General features: G+C 49.9%; 3 protein-coding genes across 3 annotated transcripts; 1 reads left to right on the top strand and 2 right to left on the bottom strand.

Annotated features, from left to right (window-relative positions):
- Positions 1-2037: 2037 nt before the first annotated feature.
- VFPPC_13752 (G-protein coupled receptor) lies at positions 2038-3634 on the top strand (the record flags this gene model as incomplete). The annotated part of the gene is made up of 4 exons (XM_018291524.1): positions 2038-2333; positions 2427-2628; positions 2691-2876; positions 2942-3634. The coding sequence occupies 4 exons, from the start codon at positions 2038-2040 to the stop codon at positions 3632-3634; spliced, it is 1377 nt and encodes a 458-aa protein (XP_018145736.1).
- Positions 3635-4285: 651 nt separating this feature from the next.
- VFPPC_05049 (major facilitator superfamily transporter) lies at positions 4286-6169 on the bottom strand (the record flags this gene model as incomplete). Its single annotated transcript, XM_018284300.1, has 3 exons — positions 4286-5413; positions 5477-5860; positions 5921-6169. 3 exons carry the CDS (start codon positions 6167-6169, stop codon positions 4286-4288), a joined length of 1761 nt encoding a protein of 586 aa, XP_018145735.1.
- Positions 6170-9172: 3003 nt separating this feature from the next.
- Positions 9173-10154, bottom strand: VFPPC_05047 (F-box domain-containing protein; the record flags this gene model as incomplete). The annotated part of the gene is made up of 3 exons (XM_018284298.1): positions 9173-9273; positions 9334-10042; positions 10113-10154. 3 exons carry the CDS (start codon positions 10152-10154, stop codon positions 9173-9175), a joined length of 852 nt encoding a protein of 283 aa, XP_018145733.1.
- Between the last annotated feature and the right edge of the window lie 88 nt (positions 10155-10242).

Genomic DNA, 10242 nt, shown 5'->3' with positions numbered 1-10242 from the left:
ATGGACAAGCCATGGTGCGGACAAGGACCGATCGGCGTAGAATGCAGCCGGTGCAGAATCCAGACGCTGCCTCTTACAAGGGATGCTGGCCCGCTTCAGATCAACCGGGCAGTACGCGAACTACAACATGGCTATTCCAGGACTGCCTTTGTGCTGCATGGCTTACCAAGGGCTGAGACCTCAGAACGAAGGCCCTTGCCAGTCTCCCATTGTGTATTTGCCTCCGTCGTGGCACGCTGGGTTATGCTCGGTCGCGATAAAGGACCTCGGAAACCTCCTGTCGTCAATTGTGATGATGAACAGCTTGTCCTTTCTTTGGTTGCCTCATGTATGCTAAAAATACGGGTGGTAAATACGTGTTGGACAAAGAATCCCGGTGATTCATGGCCCGCTGCTCATGGTCTTTCATTAGCAAAGATGCAGCCCAACTGCCTCAACTTCCCCTTTTGGGCTTGATCTGAGCTGAGCGACACGGGACGTGGCCGCAATCGCAAGCCGTTTGGGTCAGGGGTCAAAATTCATATTCTTTTTTTTGGCTGGAAATCGATGATCCGGCGTGAACCTTCTTGATCGGGAACAAGTACACAAGTTCTAACTGCGTCCAAATCAGACTTGGGAGATCGAACGGCGGGACTATGCCTCATGATACTTTGTGTCTGAGCATTCCGTATGTATGACTTAGCGAAGAAGCCACAGAGTGGGGAGCGAACGGGTGAATGTGGGCTGTTATGCTCAAGCTTACATCACAAACAGGACCTCCCGAACCATGGCACAGCAGGGATGGTACGGCACAGTGAAGAAATGGCACAGAAGCTGGCACAGAAGTTGTCCTTGTCCAACAAGACATTGTGGCCGTGCGTGCCATGTGGAAAAAACATGTGGGAGGTGACGCCAGCCCCTCTGTTGTGACATTGGACGCCTCTTCAACAAGTCTGCAAGACCCTGGCAAATAGGATCTGGGGCACGGATCAATTGTTAAACGATGGCGCTGTCCCTCCCAAGAAGGATGGTCAAGGCTCAGCCTGATTTGGAGGAATAACTAGGTCCTTTGATCAATATTGACTGGGACGTTGTATAGTTGACACTGTCCAAGCGGACGGATGAAAGATTCCGTGGCCGGCACATTTTAACTGATGCACATCGAACAAAACACCCACGGTCCTAATCATCATGCTGTGAAGGCACTAATATATGCCCTTTGCTCCTGCAGCCAGCGGCATTAGACTCGTTCGAGTTTGCCGGTCCCGATGTCAGACGCTCACATATGTTGATCCCAGGAGGAGGCCTTATTTGTCTCGTACCTGGCCTTCCGCCATCGCCGAACTTCTTCGTTGTATCATTACGTTTCTGAGCAGTCCCAGCTCACATTTTCTTTTGACCCTTCCCAAGTGTTGGGTTACAAGCCAAAAACACCTACGGGGAAATGACAAGTGCGGAAACAATACGACTGTAGAAGTCCGTGTTACAATTCGCCGCCAATTCTCTTATTACACGCCTGGCCGCAGATTCTCGTCGAAATTTATCGGGCCCAGAGTCTCGGTTACACCAAGTCGACTCCTTGTTACTAACGGGCCAGCGGTTTTCAAACAAGAGAACCGCTGTTATCCTCGCCAAATACGGCCAGGCGCATCTTTGTTGTGTGGCACGAGCTCAGCGGCCAGGTCGACTGGTGTTGAACAGCTCCAGTCATCGTATTAAACCTGGTTTATGGTACGGAGTACTTTGACGACGAATCACGGGTCAGGCGCCTGAGTTGGAAGCACAAAGAGCTGGTTGGGTAAAAACACGCAGCATCGATTCTCAGCGTTGCCTCGTCGCCCCCGAAAACCGTCGCTATTTTCAATCACTGCTGTTAGGCACATTGTACATTTGGGGCCACAAGTTCACAGCCGTCCCGAAACTTATTAGTAAACAGCCAAGAATTCTGTTGATGCCTATATGATCAACAGCGTGGCTCCTCATTGATTTGGCAAAACTGTTCGCTTTTCGTTTCCGGAGAGGACCTCTCATGGGGTCCTCTTGATATATCCACATACCATGTCGCTTTTCCCTCGGGCCGCGTCGAACTCTTCGCCAGATCGCCTCACTCTGAACCAAATCGACACCATCGTCACTCTAGAACGGATTGGAGGATCCATAAGTCTCGTCTCCGTGTTCTTCATCTTCATCGCTTACGCACTCGTGCGTCGAGTACGCAATGTTCAAAATACCTTCATTGTGTTTGCTAGTATTTCCAACGTCGGTGCAAGCATAGCCTGCATCATTGCGCTGGATGGGCTGGTTTTGGGCGAGGGCTCGTCATTATGTCAAACACAGGCGTTCTTGTTCGAGATGTAAGTTACCCAACTCGTTGCTGCCTGACACGGAACGAGAAACGAACGGCGAGTCGGCTCTGTGTTTTGGCTGGCATGCGCTGACAATAGCAGGTTTATGCAATCTGACCCTTGGTGGTCGTTGGCCATGGCCATCAATGTCTTCCTAGTATTTTACTTCCGCACGAGTCCTGATTCTTTCCGGCGCTGGTGGTGGGTATATTGTCTGATATGCTACGGCGGGCCTTTCATCATCGCGTTGTCGCTATTACTTATACGAGGCTCTCCGAATGGACTCGTATACGGGGATGCCGTGGTATGCAACACCGTTCGACGCCATTTAACTTTGCTCACAGGTGTACTAACCGGACGTGTTAGATCTGGTGCTGGGTAGGGGGTAAATGGAGCGGCGTTCGCATCTACACATACTACTTATTGATCTTGATCTGTATCGCCGGAACCATCATCTGCTACGTCTTGGTTGGGTATCACGTCTTTCGATCTCGAAACAGGCTCCGCAGCTTCTCCGTGTCTAAGAGCCGCGAGGCAGGCCATAGTGAGCATGTATGTACCGTAACCGACGTCCACGTCAACATCAGACGCAACGAGAAACTGACTTGTTATTGCAGGTTTCAAACGTCCCTCAAAGCAACCCAGACGGCTTCTACGCCTCCGTTACCACCGAAGTCCTCGTCACCCACACCTCCGCAAGCACCCTCGTCCATCCCAAGAGCGCACACATCGCCCGCCACCGAGAACAAGGCCCCTTCGCCGGCTCCTCCCATAGAAACCCCACAGGCACAGCAGCATTTGTATCAAGCGTGTCCGCGAACCCTCGCCGCCAGACTCTAGTGTCCAACCCATTAAACGGCATGGTTACGGCCACAAAATCCGTCGCTTCGAAATTCACCGTCGACGACCCCATCAAGCGGGCATACCTGCGTACCAGTCTCCTCTTCGGGCTCAGCGTTCTAGTTACCTGGATTCCTAGCAGTATGAACCGCATCCACAGCTGGATACAAGGCACGTCCCCTTACACATATCAAGTCGCCAGTGCGGCCGTGCTGCCGCTCCAAGGGTTCTGGAACTGCGTCATCTTCTTTGTCACCAGCTGGAGGATCGTGAAGGACGACATCATGTATAGGACTGGAAGGGTTCCTCACCGGTCTCGTGATGAGAGCGGGCTGGGAACTCTGGAAAGGACGGTGAATAGGGAGGAGCCTAGGATATCTACTGATTATGAGGCTGATTCGCTGACTACGCGGAGTGATGTTGAATTGCGGACGGTTGAGCATGGGCCAGGGAAAGGAATGGGACCGTAATGTATGTGTTGATGCTTTGAGAAGTTAGGACGTTGATGTATTGGGAATTATTGAGTGATACCACTGTTGTTCAAATCTTGAAGGTATTGTGCTATATGAATGATTATTTACTGCCTGGAGCAGAATTTAATCAACTACATGAGCCAGTAAACGTCGTGTATATGAGACGCTTTGGTTCTATATCACAAGGCGAAAGTGTAAATTGCGTGACTACAAGACGAGTCAACAGTAGCTTCAAACCACGCAAACGTATCTAAAATGCGCCTCTTGGGCCAATACAACCATCACAAATAGAGAGTGTCAAAGGAAGTGCAATAGTTTACTTTCATTCATTGTCTTCATTTCTTCCCATCATTCATACATACGAGATATCATTGCCGATAATGATCAGCATCAGTCCTGTCTGCCATCACAGCAGATCACGTCACTAAAAGAAATAGAAAAGACCGTGCGTTAACCCTTCAACAAGGGAAAAACTATGCCGTCCATCCAATATCCGTTTTATACCCTCCTTTCACGTTTCATTACGCTCAGGCCGCTTTTCCTCCACTAGGTTGGAGAACATCCCTTGTATTATTTACCACTCGGGGATATGACTCTTTCAAGTCTGGGTATTTTGGGTTTTTTTTTGTGCTTTTTTGTTTTACTGTTTTAGTCTGTCTCGAAGAAGCTTACTGATTGCTTCAGGAGTCTCAAGTCAACTAGTCCCATGATCATTCCATCTGCTCTCCAGATAGATTCGTCCAGATACCACCATAGGGTCATGAGCCCGGCCGTGAGCAAAACTTGCGTGATGCCCAGTCCGATAACCGCTGATTTTAAGGCGCCGTAGACAGTGACCGCATTAGGCAGGGCAAGGATGAAAATACCAGCAGTGAGGTTTCGCCATATAATTACCCCGGAATGCATATCGCCGATGCTGCGTTGCGCAACGGCCATGTTGGATGATGTGAAGGAGGCGGACCGTGCGAGCAAGGGTCGTGTGATAACGTCGAGGGTATAAGTCCCGCCAGCAAGGATTCCCAGCTGCAGTGATAGGAGGGGCAGGCTTATCTGACCGGCGGTGTTTGAGGTAAAGAACGGGTTAGACGGTGTGGGATGAGATGTCATGAAGTTGTGGATGCCAAGGCCGTAGGAGAGCAAGCCGGTTAGTGAGAATATCGTCCCGGTGCTGATAATGAGATAGTTAACACGCTTTGTGAAGCGCTCATACAGTCCGCGATAGAAGCAGAACCCCCCGACAACTAAGGACGCGATGATCCATGGGCCAGCCATTAGAACACCTGTCATTGCAGGATCTAGGGATACAGGTTGAGGGGTAGTTAGGAAAGAGATGGATGTTGCCAAGCCCCAAAGTGCGCCATGGGGAATGAATGACAAGACAACTAGGAGACAGGTTGTGGGAGTAATGATGGCGCGGGGGACCTGAAGAACGACCGGAAGTGTGACGGAAGCCTTGAATGAGCATGGCTTCATCTTTTTGATATATTCGATGGCGGTCTCTTTGTTTAGCCGATGACGAAGTCGCCATGGGCGCCAAATGTCTAGACCAGGAATGGGTAAGGGAGTTATAGTAGCTCTTGAGCGGTCGAATGCAGTTTCAGGTGCTCCCAAGGCTAGCAATGGCAGGGCCAAGAAGTAGAAACAGTTGATGATGCGGAACTGATTGGTGAAGCTGTTGGCATTCTTTGAGGCCAGACCGCCAACGAGGGGTGAGCCCCATGTCGTGGTTATCGCCAAGAGGTTGTATATTGATACTGGCAAATTTCGTTCGTGTTCCTGTGAGGGCGTCTGTTAGTTGCCATTATAGTGAAACGACAAAACCATCTGGATGAGACGTACATAGTAAGTGTCCTGAATGGATCCCATCACCAAAGTCTCAAATGCACCCCATCCTAAGCCTTGAAAAATTCGAGCACCAAGACAAGAACGATAGCTGTCACCAGCCGTCATATTCCAAATGGTTCCGATAAAAAGGAGCAACGCTGATGACAAGTATACTGGTCGTTTCCCACAGAATTTTGCGATAATTGAAGCAAGAAAACTAGTCATGACCGAAAGCATGAGCGGAGCAGCGGTCAACGCAGCAATGGCCGTGAAAGAGGCTCGGTAGTGGAGAGTCAGAGCACCTGCGGTTGAAACGAAAACTGTCTTCATGCCCCCAATAAGGCCAACCATGACGAGGAGTGAGGACAGATTAAGATCCTTCCGCCAGCGAGGCCAATTCTTAAGTGCGAGTGCTGTTAGCACATGGTTCTGAGCTACAATACGAGGGTATCGACGTACCAAAGGATCATCTGGGTCGTCGCTTGGCTGTGGCACAAGCTCGACGTGAGCATATTTCCCCTTTCCATACTTAATCGGCTTTTGATTGTTGGACAGTGATGAACTAGTCATTGATCGTGGTGGTATTTCGCGCGGCTCCGCATGCTCAGTGCCGTCAATATCAAATGGCACCGGTGAGTTGGCTATTTGAGCGGGAAGGGGTCTCGAAATAATATCCCCAGGTCTCTTCAGACCCCATGTTAATTTCATTTTCGAGTCATGTAATTCGAAAAGAAAACAACACAGACTTGGAGGAATGACCGTAATGAAATGAAAGGGAGAGTGACATATATGTGAAAGAGAGGCGAAGAGAGGAGAAGCTCTGGTTCAAACCAGCATCGAACGAAACAATGTACCGGCTTTTACTGAAGAGGTCTGAGAAGGCGAATGAACTACTACCACATTCGAAAGCGAGGTAGTATTTTGCAAAATGAAAGACAAATGGAGTTGACTCAGGAGCAGGACAACGGTAAGGAGACAGAAGCGAATCGAGGTCTCAGCCAAAAAGAAACAATGGAAGTGGTAGTTCGTTTTTCTGCGGCGACGCGTTGCATCTGCTAGATCTTGTGCTTCAAAAGGAACAAAATAGAGAAACTGGGCGGCTGTGTTGGATAGAACAGAGAGACCTTTACGGCCGGATCGGCAGACATCAAAAGAAAAACGGTCTCTACAAAACGCGAGCTTTCCTGGTTCTGCTCAGGAACCAGGGATGAGACGTAGACCCTCCCAACGTAGATATGCATACTGTGGGGAGGAAAAGTAAACCCGTAAGCCACCTTCGGGGTTTACTAGAGGAAAAAAGGCGCAATACTGGTTCAGTCAAGAAGCGAGTGTCTGCAAGATTTGAGAAACCTTCCACCCACAAGCACAAGGCTAAGCCATGCCTTGCCTCCCTTTGAATGGGGCTATTTGCTACCCACCACCAAGTCTCTGCTCGGTTTATGCACGGTATGCACAACCCTGTATTATTGCAGTATGTATGTATTGGACTTCATACCAGATGTGGATGACTGCTGCTGGTTATCACACAATGATGCAACGAAGGTCGACTGGGTTTGGTATCGGATCGAGGCCGAGAATTATACCCACTTCTCTCTCCCGGATGACCAAGTACGGATGACCAAGTACGGGTAACGAACGCCACAACCGTGAGTAGTAGTTGACATGTCCGTGAAAGGTCTGGTCGCAAAAGCCATGGATCAGATAGCATTGTCCCATTTAGGCTGGGAAGATAGCAAAGAACGATACCACAGTTTCGAGGAAGGCAGACGGGATTTCCCAGAACAGAACGGCGACAAATGGCCTTGTTGGGAGAAAAGCCCAGCCTGCAGTTTGTCAATCACTGTGTGTGCAGGCTGCGGGGATGTATCAGCTTCAAACACTGGCCCTTGGCACAAGAGGTAAGTGGCTGAGACATTCTTGGCGCGGATATGGGAAATCCACGTTCGCTGCTTCCCTTTGCCATATTTCCTGGGCATGGGTTTCTTTGGGATGAGGCGGGATTGAGGTAAGTGGCGACAACATGAGACCTCAGCCTGCAGCCACGGAACATAGCGCATTTGGCGACATGTCGATGCTTAGATTCCTCCGGGAGGAGCTACTTGGCCGGTGTAAGATGCAAGTAGGGCGAACGGTGGCGGCAGGATTCAAGCCAGCACACGGAGGAGGTGCTCGGATGCCGGACGGGAAGAATCCATTGAAGCTAGGAGAAGTTAAACGATGTGGCAGTGGAGATGGACGAACGGGATGGAATGGTGACAGTTCATACGTAAGAAGAGGGTTGACAAAATGGACCTGACAGGTTTCGGCATTTACTCAGGTCGCATTATCACATCGACCAGTGAGCATTCGAGGCAGGCATGGAAAGGGATGTTCCTGCCTCCAGTGACCTGCCCCGTCCATTGTTCGACTCAGCCAATGGGCAGCACAGCTCATGATCTGCCTCTGACGCAAGGGAAGGAAGGGCAGACAAAGCTCCGAATCTCTCCTCCAATATTCTATCTACGAAACCATTCAACGACCCAACCATTGCAGCAGTCTATGGAGGACAGGACCGCCAGCCCGCAAAAAACAAAATCGTGCTCCAATGCAGGGCTGCTGCTGCACATAGACGCGTAACGCATCGCATCGCGGTAGCATCGTGTCAAGCACGGAGTAATACCACCCTGACATGGCGAGACCTCGCAGAACCTTATCGAACTTTACAATGCAGCCAGCTCTTGGCGCATTTCTGTGAGCCAACCTTACATCAACCGAACGAACAACCATTGAGTCACGATATGAGGGAGAATTTTGCTTTTCGACAGCATTCCCCCTCCTCCGCCCTCGTTCGGGCATATTTTTGTCCCTTTGCTTTTCGATAGTGCACTATTTCTATTTCTGGACTGAACGTACCTCTCTGCCGCTTGGTCCTAACTCTAGGGCAGACCAATACCGTCCTTGCACAGCACACCAACACAAACTTTGAGGGAGCAAAAGGAAGGACAGACGCTGTTTGATGCGGCACGTATTCAATAATCTTGACAAGCGTATCTCACATGCTTGTTCCGTTTAACCCCAGCTCTCCCTCCCTTTGCCCTGGGGCGATTGGTATGCATTGAAAAGAATGGCATTATTTCGCCGTCCGCCATTGTAACTCTGACAAATATTTGAGAATAATGTGCGTGACATATTTGACTGCTAGCAGAGTAATACTTGTCATGTTGAGAATACCAAGGGACCACGCACTGATCTCTTAGCATTGTGACGATATCAGCCCACTTGCAAGTGCGGAATCGAGCTTCACGCAATCCCGGCATGTGTTCCATTTATCCCATTCTCTATTTACCCGTCAGCTGAGTTTGCTAGTACATCGAGCGAATGCATACTCGCTACAAAGCTGGGACTTGCTAACTACCAAGGAAAACGTGTCCCAAGTCTTCCAGCGTACCCTTAGTCCACTTCGTCAGCCGTTGAAAACAGTGTATTCCCAACCCTGATGCTCGAGAACCGTTTCTCTCGTTGATACGAGTCCTTCACTTCCGTGCTTTCTCATCCCACTGTCTGCTAAAGCCCCCCCTCTAACAATAATTCCTAAGGGTATCCTCATCTCGCCCTACACCTGCACCGACGGGTGGCCAAGATTCAGCCGTCAAGAAGAGGCGGAAAGAGAAGAAGGTAAACTCATTTCAACCCCCATCTGTAGACAGCATTATTCCAAGTCGAACCACATACTCAAACCTGTGCAATTATAACAGCCCTAGACGAACGGGAACTCTCTTGCACCATTGATGCCTCTGCAGCCATAAGAAGTGTAGACGTTCGAACAATTAATTCTGTCATCATCAGTATCCAGGGATGTCTCAAAATAGGAAAGCACTCGAAAGAAGACTCACCTTCGTAAATGAGCGTATAAGCCACAGGTGCATCGTCACCAGGACCACTGAGAAGCGGCATCCTCTCAGCCGGACCGAGTTCTACTCGAAATCGCAGCCCAACATCCCTACCAGGACCTACCCACAGAAACTTGTCAAAATCCACAGTCGTAGAGCTTGATTTCTCATCGTCATTTGAGCTCGCCATGTCTGCCAACCATTGTCGCCAAATCCGTATGAAGCCATCGCACGTAGTCACGTGGCTGACGAAGAATCCCGATTTTGAGGACTCTTTGACCACGCTTGTCACAGTGACTAGTTGCGAGAACAGTACATCTTCATCTATATAGACTTCCTGGGTCGCCGTGCTATCACCCTGTGAGGCATGGCTGACTGTTTGCGAAGAAGACCGTCTGATGCGATTCTCATCTGTGGAAACTGGCCGAAACGATGAGTACAGTTTGCCGAGGTCAGTGAACCTGAGGGACTCGTCTCTGATGGGCTGCTCGCTCGCCGTCTTCAGACCAAGATATCTGCATGATAGGGTCGGCGTGGAAAGTCTCGCGCTGGGATGGTAACATTCTAAAATGAGCTGATTGTGCGGTAGAGGTGATACGTCGATTAGTCGGCGGTGGATGAGGCGTGTGGCGAGTATGTAGAAGACCCGGCTGATGGGGACGATGTGGATGAGTTCCCGTGTGGAGAGATATGCCAGGGATGCGGCTAGGATCTAATTATTGTGTAAGTGAAAATGGGATGGGGGAAAGTAATAGATAGGTTTGTTGTAACTGTAGATTTACCTCATTGGGCAGCGCCTCAAGCAAGCATGTGGTTGTAGCCATGGTTCATCAAATGCTGGTCGGGCATGAACGGCAAAGCTGAAGGAACAGAGCTGCAGGCCAGATCCTAGTACAGACGACTCAGCCAAGA

The sequence above is a fragment of the Pochonia chlamydosporia genome, chromosome 3 (genome assembly GCF_001653235.2).
Source record: "Pochonia chlamydosporia 170 chromosome 3, whole genome shotgun sequence".
NCBI lineage: Eukaryota > Fungi > Ascomycota > Sordariomycetes > Hypocreales > Clavicipitaceae > Pochonia > Pochonia chlamydosporia.
This window is presented reverse-complemented; position numbering and strand designations above follow the sequence as displayed.